This window comes from Dipodomys ordii, unplaced genomic scaffold (genome assembly GCF_000151885.1).
Source record: "Dipodomys ordii isolate 6190 unplaced genomic scaffold, Dord_2.0 Scaffold43, whole genome shotgun sequence".
NCBI classification, from domain to species: domain Eukaryota; kingdom Metazoa; phylum Chordata; class Mammalia; order Rodentia; family Heteromyidae; genus Dipodomys; species Dipodomys ordii.
The window spans coordinates 5,962,600-5,981,129 of NW_012267259.1; the positions used below are offsets into that span (position 1 = coordinate 5,962,600).

The window sequence follows — 18,530 nt, forward strand, 5'->3', positions numbered from 1 at the left end:
TAGACCATGTAAAATGAAATGAAACAAGTGTCAGAAACAGTTTATAAAAATGGCACATTTATTGCTACAGAACGGTCATGTACATGACTTCATCGAATAACTACAGATGAGAAACAGGTAATGGCCTAGACCAAGCTGGGTTTGTTTTTGTCTCGAAGGAACTCCAGCACATAACCTGTTTGGACACTTCTACAAATCAGAAATACACCAAAAACATGGAAAAAATCGAGGCACTCAGCCACACATTGAAAACAAGGTGTAACTGTTTATCTTTTTTTTTTGAAATGTTTTCCCTTTTTTTTTCTTTTTTAACTTTTTTTTTTTTTTAGTTTTTAATGCTGCAGCTATGTGTACAGTCGGAAGAAATTTCCCGCTGCGACCTACAACTAAAAAAACAAAAACAAAAAACAAAAAAAAAGCTACCATACAGTTTCATCTTGGTAACACATGGTAAAATAACATCTTTTAAATAGTAAAATAAAGTAACAAACTTTACTCATAATGATTCCAAAAATCTACAAAGAAGAAATATTCAGAATCTGACAATTTTTTTGTAATATTCATGGTATAAAAGGATTGCTCCTGCGAAAAATAAGCCAAATATATTTTTTATTTTTAAATTTAGTTTTTTTTTCCTACTAGGGTGTACTACAGTCTATTTTTATAGCAAAAAGAGCACTAGACAAACAAAGCTTTATAACAAAAAGCCAGGCACTGATACATGGTAAATCTCTGCTTTTTTTTTTTCTTATCTTCACTTAATTGCATCACAAGTAACAAGAATGAAAAAGGCCACAGTTCATATATTTTCACCATTACATATGTCTATAATACTTGAAATGAGTATGGCAAAACCAGCACTGCACATAGATGAATCCACTTCTAGTCCCATTAGAAAGAGCATGTCTCTAAATGAAAACCAACAAAACCAAAGCAAAATAAAGAAGATAGGCCTTGTGGCCTTGGTGCCCCATTGTGTTGGAATTCATCATATTCCATCTTGATTTTTTTTCTTCCAGTCAGCCAGCAGACTAAATTTTTGTGCTTGTTTATGCTGAAATGGTTTCATTCCTGACTCAAGTTTAGTTTTGGACACAGATCATATTCTGCCTGTTGGATGCAAAGACGAACATTCTCTTCATTCCCCAAGTCCCTGTTCTATTCCCTCCCCACTCCCCTAACCCCTCAACAAAATAAAAATTAAGAACGACAAAAAATTCTTTTGTAAGTCTAGAGATAGGAAGAAGTGTAAAACAAACAAAAAGCAATCGGAAGACTGAATCGGCATTAGCTGCACCGCTGGGTGCACTGACAGATATATAAACATTAGTGTTTCTTGCAGCTACACAGAAGACAAATGTTTAAAAAAATGCCTAGATGAATAGATCCCTATTCTGCATATTCATAAATTATTTGAATGTGGAGGTGGATCAATTGTTCTGAGTTGCTTTCAAAGTCCAGGTTTCTAAAATCGATCCCCAGCCTAAGTATCACTGTGTATAAATATCTACATTGTGTAGCATGGACCTTTATGAAATGTGTTGTATAATACTTCAATCCTGTCTTCTGCTAAATTTGACTTCAAAGTCCAGTGCAGGGTACCAATATCTTACCTGGGTCTGATAATTACAAACAACAAAAAGAAAAGAAAAACACAAGAAGGCTACAATCCCTTTCTTTCTTTCTCTCTCTCTCTCTCTCTTTATAAACTGGGGATACATCCCACTTAATATGAATAGGTGCAGATCATGTTTCTCCACCAAACAAACAAACAAACAAACAAAAAGCAAGCAACAACTTTGGGTGACTGTTAGGAAGTTTTCCCGCTTCTTTCCAAAGGGAATTCCACAATCGAGGTGCTGCATTACTGAGTAATGAATACATCAAAGCTGGTGAAGGAGAAAGTTCATCTTTTACTGTTTGAGTGAGAACAAAATAGAAAGCACCAATTTAAAAAGAAAAAAAAATCAAATGACTACAATTGGCTTTTTTTGCGTTGTTTTGTTTACAGTTTGAAAATCTTTAATTCAGCTCTAGCAAGCACCTTTCTGATAATAAGTTATCAAAAGTGCCATTCTTAACATTACATCAATACAAGGAGTATTTCCAGTTCCCTAGAGAGTAAACACCATTTCTTCTTCTGTACACACTCATCCTGAATGTCATCAGAGACCTGCTTCCTATATAACATTGTTCCTAGGGATACCCGCCTTGGTAGACTATACAAAAAAGAATGTAGAATATGCTACTACAAGGAAATCTTTAACATACCAAGGGAACAAGTACACATGGTTTCCATTATTCAGGGAGGAGGGGAGAGACACATTATTGTCTTCTACGTTCTTCTTTGAGACTCTTTTGTTTATATACTTCACAGGAAAGCCCCATATCACTTTTCCTGAAGTTTGCATTTCTGCTATTCCCCTACAGTTTCAATCCACCTCCACATTTTAGGAACTTATCAACAAATCAAAGCATTTAATTTTATCACTACTGAACATATTTACAGTTTTCAACATGTGCGCGCGCACACACGGGCACACACACACGCACACGCACACACACACACAGACACACAATGTTTCTGGGTTTGTAAAAGATGACCACGTGGTAACTATCTTATTTGTTCTTACATTGTTTTTTTTTTCAGAAATGAACATAAAATTCAGATTCTTGTAGCTCACTATTTCATTTAAATGAGACTTCATTTGTTTTTTTTTTTAAAAACCACACAGTTTAGAAAAACAAAAACTGATACAATGTATTAAAACACATAATAACAAGAGTCTACATGTAAAAATATAACTTTTACATACACGATTTCAAAATAATGATACGTTCGCCGTTTTGTTGCATAAAATTTACAAATGTATTTCATTACTATATAACTGGTAAAACAGGAGAACAGATGGACCGCTTAGACCATTTCGATGTTATGGCATTTACTCAGTGCTGATAGGTGGAAAAACTACTTGAACAGGGATTTTTTTTCCTTAATACATGCCAAGATTGTGTGGCTGTAAAAATAGAAACAAGTTATAGACAAAAGGATGCTGACAAATACTTAACTAGGAGCACTATCTGCTTACTGCATTATACACCAAAGTCAATCATTATAAAGATTTACGGTGGAAATTGTGCCCAGACATCAAAGCTAGCTATCTGATGAGTCGCTGTGCCATAGCTTGATCTATGTTCCTATCAAATATGATAAGTATAAACTTCATTCATACTGGCCAGAGAAATACTACACTACCTCTCCTCAAAAAAAAAAAAAGGTGCAACTTAATGCTTTAGGACTTCATAAGGCTGGTCATATGCTGCATGAGGGTTGAATATTGTCATTTTTCAGACCAAGGAGGAGGCAGGTAAGTCACCTACATTATAGTAATAACTCATTTTGAAAAATAAAGTCAAGAAAGCAACAAAATCAATCAGCTCTGTCATACTACTTGCAATTTTCTCATTGATGGGTTGGGAATTTTATTTTTTTGATATTTTTGTTTGTTTTTTTATTTTTTGTTTTTTTGTTTTTTTTTTTTCCAAAAATCTGACCATGTATTCAGAAACGCCTCACTGCACACTACTTCAGCTACACAGGTAGGTAACACTTTAATCTTTTTTATTTTTGTTAAATCACAGCCACTTTGATTATGTTATGTTTCCGATGATATAAACATTGGAAGGCACAGTGGTAACATTGTAGCATTCTAACCTTGTACCTTGGAAAAATCCCAGAATAGGGTCACAAGAGCAGCAGCCCAAGCCAGACAAACTCTCTCTCTCTCTCTCTCTTTTTTTGCCAGGTCTTGGTGATGCTGCTTGCATTATCTACACATGATGTGACTTTTAAGTCCTGTGTTCCCAAAAAGACTGGAGAAACAACTTTCTACTTATTTATGAATGAGAATCAACATCAGCGTCTGCAAATCTTCCTGCATTACCGCTCCGGAAGCAGAATTGGCACTGCAGGTTACGATAACAAACCAGGAAATAGGGACAGAAATAAGACCCCCTCCCCCACCAAAAAAGAAAGAGAAAAGAAAAAAATTCCATATTTACAGTAAAATTCTTTCTTTTAAAAAAGTTAATCAGTACTATTTTTTTACAGGAGGAAAAAAGTCTGAAACAAATGAACAAAAGCTTACCATAGTCACTAAATTTTTAATATATATTTATATATATATTTATATATATATTTGTCATAGGTCTATAAGATCCATCTGTTCCTCCTACCCTAAGGAATGGCTAAGGTCATCATTTTGTTCTCAGGACGTTTGCTGGTTTTGTAGCTAGGGTAGCTGAGCTCCCCTTTTATTTCAGTATCCAGGAATTATAAACACTAGCTGACTTGAATACCAACAAAAACGTTCATGGAGTTTTCTTCAGAAGTACACTTTTTTTCATTATTGCAAGTTTACAATTTTTTTAAATTAAATATTTTTTTTCAGACTTACAAATTAATTATATTTTTTTTCTCCAAAAGAAGTTTAGGCACAAATGCATTGTTCCACAGTGTGGAAAGATTGCCACTCAGTCTCTGGGCTGCGTCTCAGCCTGTACATCCTGCTTTGCACATTCTGAGTGATATGTTAAAGAAAGTCGTCCCTCCAGTTGCACTTTTTCTTTCTTTTTTTTCTGTTTTTTGATAATTGGGAATGCTGAAACCTCTTGCGTCTGCGATTCGTAACTACTCAGACTTGTCTTATATTACAAAAAAAAGGGGGTTAAGGAGAAGTGTTTATGTGGGTTTAAGATAATACACCTGTTAAGGAAGTGGTCTCTTGATTTAATGAAGCAATGTTGCAACTTGGACCTGAGAAAGGGGGGGAAAAGAGGAAAATTAATTAATACATTTAGTGAAGAGAAAGTGTTCTCTTTTTTTTTAAAAAACTTCTAAGAAAGCGAGAAAACTATTGTGAATTTGGGTGTAGCTGGCTTGATGGCTTACAGGCAGGTGAGAGTTATGATAGGAGAGGAATGGCAGCAGACGTGCATGTGGGAGTTATGAATGCAGATGAATGATGGAAAACTTGTGCATGAGATTATTAAGTGGAGAAGAATGGCATGAAACTTGCCCTTTCACATCTGCCCCATGTGATTCGATGCATCTCCCATTCCAGGGTGCGGGCCAGCTAAGGAGAGAGGGGGAGGCTCCGAGGACACCTTCTCTTCCTCCCTTCTTTTCAGACATGCAGCTTTCGGGTTCAGATTCCTTTCTGTGGAGAACAGGAATATAGGCCGTTTAGTCAATACCGAGGCTCTTCAAAGGGCAAGGAGACATTCCTGGACATGGGTCCTACCTTCAGGTTCAGTTTTCATGTGACATGGTAAAAGCAACACTTGGAAAAGTGCTCAGTGTTCATACATGTGGTTGATCACTCACAAAGGTGAAGGTGCATGGAATTTGTGCCACCTCATTCCAGATGGAAAAGCTCTGACTGACAGTACAGTGGGAATGGTAGGTGACACTTAGTTGTAAGGGGATCTTGTAACTTCTAAAACTCTTGTTAGCATCACTTAATTGTACAAAGGGTTGTCACTGTGATATTTACAGCATGCACAAAATCCACTCCATCAATAGTACTGTTTCTTACTCCTTTCCTCTCCTCTTCTCTCCTTTTTACAAGTTTCTTAAAGGTTTCGTTTCATTGTGTTAATTATGTTATGTATTTCTACATATTTATGGGAGACAAGAATACCACTTTCTGGAATTAGACATAGTCTATATTTGAATAGTTATTCTGAGGGAGTTTTAAGAGTTTGTACAATTACTATATATGCTGATTTTAAAACAAAAAAGCCTAAATAGATTTGTAAACGAAATGAATCTCATTAAAAAGTGTCTGTGCTGCTATTTCAGCCCACTGACCTCGGACTTGCTGCTCCAGGCTGAGGATGACCGCCACAGCCTGGTGGAGGATCAGAAGCTTGGTCTGAGGCTTGTCACTCTTGAGGTGCAGCTGTACCATGCGGCCAAGCTCCTTGAAAGCCTCGTTGATGTCCCGGACCCGCAGGCGCTCACGGGCATTGTTGGCCATCCTCCGCTCCTTCTCTCGTTCTGCCTTCTGTTCCGGGGTCAGGTCCTCGTCATCGTTATTGCTGCAGGATAACAAGGGATGGGACATTTTCTAACAGTGTGGAGAAAAGTAAGTCATCAAAATTACTTTGTTTTTCTTCTGGAATTGCCGAGGAGCATTATGTGTTCCATCTTGATCCTAGGTGGAATAAGTGTGTGTGTGTGTGTGTGTGTGTGTGTGTGTGTGAGAGAGAGAGAGAGAGAGAGACAGAGAGACAGAGAGACAGAGAGACAGAGACAGAGATACAGAGTGTGTGTGTATGATATGTGTGTGTCTGTATGTCCCAATTTTTCCATGTAATATACATACATACACACACATATGAATGAATGAAAATTGGGAAAACAGGCCTTTCTTATTGCATTTAATTTTATGAATGTTTATGGTCTCCAAAATAAGTTGGGGAAACCCAAACTGACATCAGCAATATAGAACAATACAAAATCTAAACACCTGTCCTTATAAATGACCATGACTTCACTGTGAGTCAAAAATGAAGCCAAACAGGATTCTCTGTAAAACCAAAATATCCGATGATTCATCCGAAAGGCAGGTTTCCTCCCCCTTCCTCCCTCCCCCGCATAGATAAGATCAGTTCTGACCACATCTGGGTGTCACAATGTCCAATTACTCCTTTTATGGAAGGGAGCTAGGATGATGAACACTTTGAAAGCCTATCACACTAGGACCCTCTTATGGCAGTAGGTTTCAAATATTTCAGGGGCTATCATGTAGAAAAGAGGGAAGGGGATGTTTTGTCTCAAGAACCCAGAACAAAACAAAGAACTCCAGATGACCTCTGTGAACTCTCATGAGTAAATGCACTCTCATGAGAGGCAGAAAAACTAGAGGCAGGAAAACTAAAGTCAACATCACCAAAAAGCAGAGACTCTTGTGGCAAGAAAGAACATGTCAGTGACTATTTATAAGGCTGTCAGCTTCGGGACGGCTGCAATGGGCTCAGGAACCATGAAGGTTAGATGCTGCTTTAAAATGACAGAAGTCTCAGTTTTTAATTGTGATCATGCATTACAACATTTCCGAATGGGAAGATGATGGAGTTAATCTAGCAAATTCAATGTACACTTAATGTAAACCAGCTTGACAAGTCATAGCTCTGATACTCTACTTTGAAAAATTCTCAATAAGACTCCAAACTGCAGAAGGTAGCAGTATGGTGGGGAAGATCTAATCAACCCATAAAAGAAGTGGTATTCTTCTGCTGTAAATACATGTAGCACATGGTAAGATATGGATGTCAACCAAATATATCATACATCAAGGGAGGAGGGAAAGCTAAAGGGGAGGAGGAAGATGCTGAAAGTGATTCTTCTCTCCCATAAACTAGACTCCTTTCAAAATCACACAGTCTGTGCAGGAGTAAGAGGATGAACACATAGCTCGGGACCCCCCACTGAGCAAACCCTCTTTTCTGTACTTCTTAATCTTCCTTCCTTGTCCTTCCTCTCCCTTCACCTATGACCTCTCATGGTACCAACAAAATCCAGGCTGCTCTGGCCTCATTCCTGTATCTCACTCTGAGGTCAGCTATAATAAGCAAGAGTGAAAAGGAGTGATTCCCATACTGGAGCTAAAAATTCAGGCAATATTTTTATCCAGTAGACATGTGCCGTACCTCAACATGGGAACTTGTCTTCCAGTGGCTTTCAGGCTAACAGCTACTTAGAATTACTTACTCACTTACAAATAAATTGGTCATGCAAATACACTAGATTGAAAAAAAATGCTGAACAATACAGTCTTGGAAAGATGTATGAGTTACTGTCACAAGAATGGTGTTAAGGTTGTCAGCAGCAAGTTAAAATGGCCAATTTCAAAGATCCTATTCTATGTGTAAATATGACCACTGATTAAATTACCAAGAATTGACAGGGCTAAAAAGAAGCTGTTAATGAGGAGAAATCCCTAACCCAGGATTTCTTGCCAATATGGCCTAGAAGGAAGGAACTGCACATGATGGTAAAGAAGCGGGAAGCTAGAAGCATTTACCATTTCTGGAATTTGTGGCAAGACACATAATAGAATAGTTATAAAGACAGCATGAGAAGGCAGCGTGAACTTCATTCACCAATAACATTAGTGGTGACCTTGACAACCACAGCCTTTAAAAGAAGAAGCTGTCATCTAGTACAACTGGTTTAACTTGCAAAGGCATTTGCCAACAAACCAAAGACATTAAGGCAAAGTACATGGATGTCCCGGTATTCAAAAGCCATCTGATTTACCAGGCTCAAGTGCAAAGACACAGATCTAATTTGAAGACATCAGATACTTAAAAACATCAACCAGAAACTATTCTTCTGCAGCTATATTTTCTGTAGAAAGGAATATTAGTGAGAAGGAAAAAAAATCAGCAAGTTAGGTGTTACTCGTATAGACATCGTATAGAATAAAATTGGGGGAAAAAACCCCATGATTTTCTTATTTTAGAGGTAAGAAAAATTACAATTGCATATATATGGCTTTTAACATGGCTAAATCTTTTTTTGGAAAGAATTTAGAGAACTTTTCTGACCAAATTTATACAATTAAGGACCATTTTAAAAAATAAACCACTGTACTTGCAATTAGTTACAAATCAATTTCAGTGTGTGTGATTAGCACTGGGTCCAAATTTATCAATGCCAAGACATGGTAGGCATAGCTAGAGTACAGGTATCGTAAATGATACTTTTGAGTACTTCTAGAATAGGCCTTGAGATGTCTTTTCCTCTGTGGATTTATTTACCTGCCAGGAAAAAACTGAGTAGTTTCTTCCTGTTCTGTTCACTTCATCAAAGTCCAATAAAGGAATTAAATGAAGCGACAGTATTATATACTGTTACCTAGATCTTGACCTAGTAATTGATTTGATATCCTTCTTGTCGTCATCTAATTTCTTGTCCTCGGAAGATTTTGCGTCCTGCAGGTTCTCGTCGCCCTCATCGTCAGACTTGATCTCGGAGCTGCCTGAGGAGACACTCTGCCCCTGCAGTCCCGGTGGCATGCCTACAGAAAAACAAACCAGGTGACGCTACCAACTCGCTGCCCCAACACAACACAGACTGTAAGGCTGCCTGCCAGACAATCCACACGGCTGAACTCTGATCCTTCTGTCACTTTTCCTGCTAGCTGGTGAAGTTTCCAAAACGCACCTGCGGAAACAAGATTTTCCCTGCATTGGCTCTGAGGTTAAATTCTATTTTGCAATCTTTTGGAGTAGATGGTAATTTCACTGTCTACAAAACATCAACTTAATTGCAATGAAAATCATAATCATGAAAATCACACACCTCAATGTTCTGATTAAGAACCCAAGTAAATATCAGCTATTATATTGAGTTTCTTCCATATGCAATGATTTAATAGAAAAATGTCCTTAAAATATAATTCCCAGAGAGTACGCTAAATATGTGTAGTCAAGACTTCAATAGATACCCTAATGATATTCTGAAATTAGGCTTCTCTTATCCTCAAAGAGTAATCAGCATTTAAAAATGGTATATATAGAAGGCAGCTTGCTGCTCGCAGAAGAAATTTCTAGCTTTATCATTGCTAAACTTCTTAGGATCACACTACATTTTGAAACATGACCTTAACATAATTTGCTTCTCAGGTGGATATATGCCTATCAAGCATTCCCTACTTACTTGCATCTGTGTATTATGGAACATTATCTCTAAAACTTTGGATCATGGGCCAAGGAGCAACCCTACCACCTGGGAGCCACGAGAGGTGATGACTCGCACTGCTGCTACAGCAGTCAGGGTCACATGTGTAAATGCTACAATGTGGGAAGTACACGTAGTAAGACAGAGCAAAAGCAATGGTGCTTTAAAAGTATACATGCTGATGAGCTGCTCAGATAAACAGGAACCACCCTACTCAGATTTATATTGAATACTCTCAAGTATAAAATGGTAGCCAAGGGAAAAGAAGGGTCATGTGTATTCCTAAGCTAGTGTTATCTGTTCATGTTAAATATGAGGGGAGCCAGAAGATGGTATCCAAGTGAGTGCCATCCAGCTGGCCAATGAGTAGCACAGGAGGCCTAGATTCAGGATCCAAGTCCCCTACTTGTAGCACAACTCTCTGGGGACAAGAAAAGACCTTGAAGTCAGGAGGGGGAAGGAGGAAGGCATTATACAGGGCTAGATGGCTCCAGAACAAAAGCCACCCAACCAAGTTCCATTTTTAAAATGTACCTACATTTCCTTCCATCTTAAACAACAAAACCAATTTCCTTCCTCCCTATTCATTTGGAAAGATCATTTCAGGGCCCAACTAACCATATTAGAGGGACCTGAATGAGCAAAATGTGGAAATAGCTAAAATAAAATTTCCTCTCATCAGTCTGTTGTCTCATTCCCCACTGAGATGGGAGTGAGATTTCAGAGGATGTTTGAGGAAAACAGCCACTGAAGAAACCTGATTAGCAGGCTCAGTTCTAGCCCTGGCCCAAGCTGCTTCACCATTTTTGGACCACATTTAATTCTTGGTTTGTAACAAGTGCTTCCTGAATTCAGGCTGGCCTCCAAGTATGTTCAGCATCAACACTAAGTCTACTGATTACTGGAGGTCAGAAGTGCCCTTCGGATGCAGACTTACCTCTGTAGGGGTCCTGGGGTGGGTTCAAGTCAGGGGAAGTTGCAGACTGGACAGGAAGCTGTGGAACCGGAACCTGGTTTGGCAGAAGAGAATGGCTGCCTCTCAGGGCTACGCCATCTTCGCGATGGGCCCCAACCTGAAAGGGTAAGAGGAACCAGTGCTGAGTGGGAACTGGCAGAGGCCACAGCTTCATTTCCAGGGACAGCTCAGATGCAGGAAGGCTGGCCTGAAAAGCCATCCTCCCTGAATGCATCTCACTAGAGGGCGCTGGAGGACCGCACATGTACCTATAGTTCTCCGGAAAAAAAAAAAGAAAACACTTCACACTCAGTAAGATGCCGTGCTGTACATCCAGTGACAAATATGGCAGAGTAGCTCAGGCAGGTAAAACGTCAAATTGTCTCCCAGGGTGCTGCAGTGGAGCGCACTGATTCGTACCCATCTGTCTTCCATCATGTCCGCCAACAGATCTGACAATTATCTTAATGCCCATATGCTTAATTGTGGGCTTCTCAATTCCCCCATTGCTATCGGAAATCCTACAGGAATTTCAATTTGGCATTCGACTTTCATTTCAGGGGATAAGATTCTCAGGCCTGCCATTTTTTTTTTCCATAATGCCAGCTAAGCCTCTGACAGCGGAAGCTACAGCAGTATGGGACATAGCCCCTGCTCGGTACAAATATAATAAAATGTCACCTGGCTTTCCAAAACTGGCAGCCCATTCCAAATTAATGTTTACTGTATTTCATCAGCTGCTGAGTTCTAAATCCAAAGGGGGACCATTTCTGCCAATGCCACCACACCGGAAAATGTACCAATAAAGGTTTTATTAAACACACCAGTAATGCCATCATTGCCATGCAAGGATGTTTGGACATTTTTCCATCTCCCCCCCCCCACTACTCTAATCCTAGAAAGGCACCATATTGTAAACACTCTTTATGCGTCCAAGAATAAAATTATAGAGTACAGCATGATTACTTGATTTGAAAAAAAAATACTGCTGAGCTTTTTATTAACTACCACCACCTACTCTGGGGTGCAGAGACATTGAATTTGTGGCACTGAGACACCAGTTGCTAACTTTATAGCATATGCCTTCAAGCAAAACCATTAAGCATTTGTAAACTAAGATGAGCACAAGGAGCTCATCTAGGTCTTTGTTTTTTCCAAGGAGTTACTTTCTTAGCCTATTGCTAATGCATTTATTTATACAAGTCAGTGGATCTAAAAGTAAAAAAAAAAATTTACTCATGAATTTATACTGTTATACTGTTATAAATCATGGCTTGCTTTTGTAATCCAAAAATACAGATCCACAAAGCAGAGTCTTTACTCTTTTGCTATTACGATATTTCAAATGAGTATTTCCAAAGACTTCAACAACAGTAAGATTCCGAACCAACAACAATCAACTTTCCAGGACTAAAGAATGCTACCTGAAGACAGCTAAGTAGGAAATAAGCGTCACCTTTAAAAACTAACGGCTTCCAAACAATAGGAAAGGAAATGATTGTCAGAGCGGTGAGAAAGAAAGCAAAACACATCGATGTTCAGATTCAACACAAAGCAAGAACAGGAAAGAATCTCAAGGTTTGTAAGCATTGGAAGTATAAAGGAATGTTCTAGCTGGCAGATTTTGCGGAGTCCAGTTCTGTCTGTAACTGGTTATTTTTGTCACAATATGAACTTGGTGGCTGCTACTTATGCTTCCTGTGTGCCTACTCCAAATGCAGAGGCTCTGGGTAGATACCACTGGCTGATCCTGAATTCCACTGTGGGCCTCCTTGGAGTTCAAGCCTCTGCCATGTGTTTAACTTTGTTTCCATGACCCTTTTCTTTCCTCTGTAACTCAGGCTTGTTCTCTTATGGCTATACCATGCCCACTCTGTTCCTTCAGCCATGTGTAACCCACTCTATCCACTTGATATTTTTATTTATTTTTTCTGACATTTTTATTTTTCTTTGGAACAACAGAGTGTAGACACTTTCCATCCAGTTTATGATCTGTCATGCTTAGATCTGTGCATTTAGAAAGACAGAGTCAATCAACAATTTCCCTTTCAAGTCTAAGATCTCAGCATTTATCAAATGATAGTTCTTTACATTTGCCAGGCAATGTGAACTTAAAATAACTACCCTAGTACTGGTTTGTACTTTCTAGTATTCCTAATGGATTTGACTTCTTGAATATCCATAAAGGAAGATTTTAAGTCAGAACCACTTTGGGTGACTGTAGTTTGGGGCTTAATGGAGACTTAAGCTCCTTCCATTTCAGAATCATTCTATGAAGGCTCTTAAGCCTTCTTTGTCGGCATTTGTAGTTGTTTTTCATCTAAGCATTCAGTTACTGATCTTGAATTTCCCGCTCTCCTCAATATCACATAGAGATGAGTTTTCACAGGAGGAAACAAAGGAACCCATATGACTGCCTTTCAATTCTGTTTGCCTTAGCTGATAATGAAAGTCAAGGCTCTGGGTGTGGGAGTACAGTAGAGAGACAGCAATGTGCAGCTCTGGTAGCAAAGGTTTACTTGCTAGCTATGCTATGTAGTCATAAGGAGCTTAGAGGCAAATAAAGAAAATAACACCAAAAGTTATAGGGAGTAAGTCTCAAGTTTAACCACTTAGAGTACCACTAATATATGTAAAACTAGTGCCTCACTAGTTAGATGAAGTACTATGTGTGTTAACGAAATATCCTTGCATAGTACATAAAACAAATAGTTTTATGTGAACATTAAGACCTCTCAAAACTCAAGCTACTTTCACTTTTGTCATCTTTGTGCTCAATATGCCTCTTTTGTTCACATCCATTTTATCTTAAAATGTTTCCTATGTAATGACAGCAAAATCTTAAGCTTTATAAAAATATCTGAGAATAAAGTTGTTCTAAGTACATTTTTCTTTAGATTTTTAAGCTTATGCTACCTAAAGTTGTCTATTTTCTATAGATCATCTAGAAAAATATCAGTCAGCTCTTTTCATACAGGAAGGTGGAGATAAAGTAGTCCTTCGTTTTTTAGTCTTCCTTATAACTATGTATTTTGGGTCACATGAAATAACACGTCTATATGAGGAGATGGTTCTATAGATCTTGCTTCTCTAGAACCCATGCATTTCCTTGTTTGTCTCCTGTCCTATAGATAACATGTTATAACCCTATATACCTTTCTTTTGCAAACATTACCTCTGTTCACATAGAAAACAAGACAGAATGGCCACTGATGGTCAGCACAAATCCACCATAAAGATAATTCAGAAATAGGAGCTAGTACTTTCATATAAATATGTATATTCATACATGTATACATATACATACATGTATATATACATTCTCTATATATGGAAGTATTGACTACTTATATATAGGTTATATAGGCTATATATCACATACACACAGGGCATAATAAATATATACTGATTCAACTAGGAATAAGCTCCAATTCTGTATACGGGATATATGTCCTTAGAAAAATTAATTTCTTAGTAAAGCCCTGTGCTGATAAACTTTAACAGTATATCATCATAAAGATGAAAGCCAGCTATGAAAAACTAATTCCATTAATACTGAGTGTAATTTTTTTGAATCTAAGAATCTTCTTATAGTCACCTATGATGTACTCTCAGATATCAATGTGCTGAAAGCAAAACTTTATACATTTTGGTGGTAACTACTGAGTCATCAGAAAGAGCATTTTTAACCCAGTGGACATTTGCTAGGCTGGTCCAGGCCCACGGCAGCAAGCAAGGAGGGCAGAATGATAAATACATCTGACAGGACGCAGGTCAGTTCATAACCATCCTTTGTATTATTTCTGACCACTTCAGCATGCTGGTTTTAACAGAAAGAGAGAAAGGTAAACTTGTGTGGAAGAAGATCCTCCATCACAACAGCCTCTGTAAGTAGATTTTGGACCCAGAGGTCTCTGGGGACCTATGGTGACTCATGCCTCGGGGACACTCCTGCTTCTCTTGGGCAGAAGGGAAGCAGAATTCATGAGTGAATGGAGTTTACATCCAAGAGCTTCCCTTTTAAACCATGTCTATGTATGCTATATGTACATATACATTCACCTATATATGAATATGGTCCGTGCATATATATACCAATAATTATACGGAGCTAGAGACTGCTTTAGTTTTCTACCTCTCCACCTACAGCTGAGATTCTTCCTTCATACAAAAGGTTATCTGGTATATTCTGTTCCTGCTGTGAAGTAGTCCCTCTTGGTCATAGTATTTCTAAGTCCTGACTGAAAGATCATCTCACTGTCCAGACCCTCACTGAGGAGACACGGGTTGTTCTGTGATTAGGCCCCCCAAGGCCCTGCTCCGAGTTCATCGTGGTCTGACGAACTACACAGGCAAGAACATGGGCCAGGCAGCCTGCGCCTTCTTCACACCTGGTAAATCATAGCCAGTGCACAGAAATGGGAGTATGTAACTTACATTCGATGTTGGGTCAAGTTATGTTCAAATTCTAGTTCTCCTTGTGAATTTGTCATGGGGAATAATGGTTACACTTTATATGCAGATCACCTCCTTCCCCACTCTCTTCTTCTACTTTTTTTTGGCAGTACAGGGGATTTTTAACTTGGTGTCATGTGCCTAGCACTTGAGCCCTATCCTCAGCCCCTCCCTTTTTGCTTTTAGCTATCTTTTCAGATAGAGTCTCACACTTTTTTGCCCAGGCTGACCTTGGACTGGAATCCTCCTACCTACAGCTACTGAACAGCTGGGATCACAGGAGTGTGCTACTGCATTATAAATATATACATAAAGGAGGGAAGCAGAATTCATAAGTGAATGGGATTTACTTCTACGAGCTTTTGTTTTAAAACTATGTATGCATATGCATGATATACACACATATACCTCCACCAACATATGAACATGCTACATGCATATATACACAAATAATTATATAGATCTATAGATTACTTCAGTTTTCTTGATTATAGGGGAAAAAACCCTTATAGTTTACCGACTCAGGCCAAGGCCGAGATATCTAACTAAATTATACAATTTAATATTTGCCACAACTCCTCCAACATAAACAGATTTAAAAGACATGCAGTTTCAAATCAGGTGGCTGATGGCCAGGCTGCTTGTACACAGGGATGCGCACAGCATCTTGGTAAATATCCTTGTCCTTATCCTCCAGCTAGCAAATACCACAAACAAAAAAGACATTCAATGCCTTTGCTCTCTTTGTTTCCAGGGAGTATTGTGAAAGTAATTATTCTGTTGTATTTAAGAGGCCTATTTCATGGATGGGAAAATGTATTAAATTTCATTTGGCAGTTATTCAATCCTAGTTAATGTTATCTCCAGAGATAACTGCTTCAAAACAGGCTTTCAGACCCCAGTTACTTCCATTCTACCACAATCCTTCTAAAAGAGGGTAGGACAGAAACTTTATGTAATATGTCATCAATTCTGAGACCCAGGTAATAACAAATGACACAAAATCAAATACGCTATTTGAACATCCTGATATAGCAAACAGTGAAGTTAGTTATCAATGGCATGTGGATTCAAAATTTTCCTATTGACCTAGGTGCTATCTATCTCTCTATCTGTGTGTGTGTGTGTGTGTGTGTGTGTGTGTGTGTGCTAGGGCCTTTGTGTATTGTCACTTGTTTATTTATTTTTGCTGAAGGCTGGCACCCTACCACTTGAGCCACACCTTCGTTTCTGGCTTTTCAGTGGTTAATTCATGATACAAGTCTCATGGACTTTTCTGCCGAGGCCAGCTTCCGTTCACAATCCTCAGATCTCAGGCTCCTGAGTAGCGAGGGGTGACAGGTGTGAGCCACTAGTATACAGCGAGGTGCTTTTTAGAAAGAAGAAAACTAGAGGGAAAACTGGACCCCCCCCCAAAAAAAAGTTTTGATACCTTTTACTCTCATTTTTCCAAAAACAAGAAAGAAAAGTTGATGGGCGTTCACCGTAATTAGAACCTATTGACACCGCCAACAGTTCTGGTGTGGAACAGCAATCTCCCTGTGAAGTGTCAGCTACGCACTGACAGTTGTAGAGGATGTGATTTCAGTTTCAATTACCTTGCCAGATCTCTGTCATGTTAAGAAAAAAAAATAATAAAGCAAACTTACTTTCCCACATGTGCAAAAAAAAAAAAACCCTCTGTTTAGCTGAAGAATGCATCTTTTTTAAAGGTGGGAAATGCGCATGAGCAGATAGTACTCAAAGTTCATGACAGCAACCCATGGACATGGCAAAGAGTGCGGCCAGGATCACCAAAACGTGCAGAAAACAAGATGTAACTCTAAAGAGACAACCCTTAGGGGAGAAAGGCCTAACATCTGGGATGCTCTTCAACCACAGATACAATTTCCGTATCCCTTAGTTAAAAAAATGAACATTTATTTTTTTTATTATTATCTGAGTAACTAAACATTTAAAGGACTTTTCGCTGAAGGTGGATCTGGATCCAATTCTTTCATTTGGATTCTCATTCAATTTTTCAAATGTTTATTGGGAGAAGATTTCATAAATGTCAGGAGAACATCTAATTTTTTTTCCTGAAAAATCTCACAGCTTCGTGTAATGCTTTGTCTGAAGTTTTATGCACTCTTTAAAGTGCAATTCGTCGAGATTTATCCAATGCTTGTTCTCCAGAGAATAAAATTAAATTTTCAGGAGGATTTAAATATGACCTGAATGGTTCCAACCTTGGCTGTGTTTATTTGTCATAATCAGCTCAGGTTGAAATTCCCCTTGATTCCCCACCCAAAATAGTTATAATCATGAATGACTCTAAGGCAACATAGTTAAAGAGATGCAAATGGGCACAAGCTGAATTCAGTTCACCTTTCCTTTTCTAACTCATTGGTTCCATTTATTAAAACTTTCATTTCTGTCTTCTGCCTCCTCATCTCTTACACAGCCCCCGCCATTTTCCAGCCATAGCTGGATGCAACAGACCAGGTCGGGATGGCAGCAGAAGCTGACAGTGTCTCTCCTATCTCTTCCCTGTTCCAGGTGGGAGGCTAGCACTAAGCAGATTATTTGCAAACAAAGATAGGCCATCACTACTGAACCAAGCCCACCTAGCATAGTGACCACGGTGAAACTTGGCAGTTACTTGTAGGCAGCTTGTTTTGTTTGGAGCAAAGGAAAAGTCCACTGAACATATATCATATACATGGATTTTGAATTCCTGAAGTGTAACATACTTGGGTGAGTGTGTAATCTTCCTGCTGACTTCTATACAAAGCACTGGTAACCAGCACTGGCAAGACCCTCATTAGGCATTTACCACTTTGCTCCACCTTTATTTTATCTTGAAAAGGCTTTTCTTATTAGCTATGTCTTCCATGCTTACTGTGAAGTATTTGGAAATGGAACAGAAAGCATTCTATTCTCTCTCTAGCTCTTGGTCCCTTGCCTACTGAAGTTAGCCTGGATTTCCACTGCTCTGTAGACTGAGTACAAAACCGCTATCGCTTGTGGCTGTATCCTTTTACCTGAATCCTCTGGTTTTCTCCTATTTTTGTAAATTGTGTAGCCTCAATCTTCAGATATCTGTTCATGGCCGCCAACTAACCTGTATTCACTCCCATATCCGCATAGACTGAGCTGCGCTGTGCTGGCTTCTTATGACTCGCAGCACTCCTTGTCTTTCACCAGATCCACAGATGTCCTGCCTCTGGCCCCTGGAAGGCTGTGCTGAGTGTAAGAAGACTGTACTTTCCCACTGCCTTCCTTGTCCTGAGCAGGAGAGGGCTTTTCCCTAACAGCCATCACCCTCCAAACACATTCAAGGTACACTGTCCAGACAGCACAGGATGTACATTTTAATGAGTTGTTCTT

The 18,530-nt window shown here is 38.8% G+C and overlaps 1 protein-coding gene across 7 annotated transcripts in view; it reads right to left on the reverse strand.

Annotated features, from left to right (window-relative positions):
- Positions 1-18,530, reverse strand: part of Tcf4 (transcription factor 4) — a 350,212-nt gene that overhangs the window by 1,091 nt on the left and 330,591 nt on the right. For 4 of the 7 annotated variants that reach the window (XM_013018941.1, XM_013018944.1, XM_013018945.1 and 1 more), the window contains 5 exons: positions 10,689-10,824; positions 8,927-9,089; positions 5,873-6,102; positions 5,079-5,219; positions 36-4,816 (listed from right to left, as the gene is read on the reverse strand). In XM_013018941.1, coding sequence (XP_012874395.1) covers positions 5,083-5,219; positions 5,873-6,102; positions 8,927-9,089; positions 10,689-10,824 — 666 coding nt within the window. In that variant the 3' untranslated portion in view covers positions 36-4,816; positions 5,079-5,082. Of the gene's footprint in view, positions 1-35; positions 4,817-5,078; positions 5,220-5,872; positions 6,103-8,926; positions 9,090-10,688; positions 10,825-18,530 lie in introns of those variants that run through there. The other 3 variants (XR_001175170.1, XR_001175169.1, XM_013018942.1) reach the window with 3 other exon arrangements.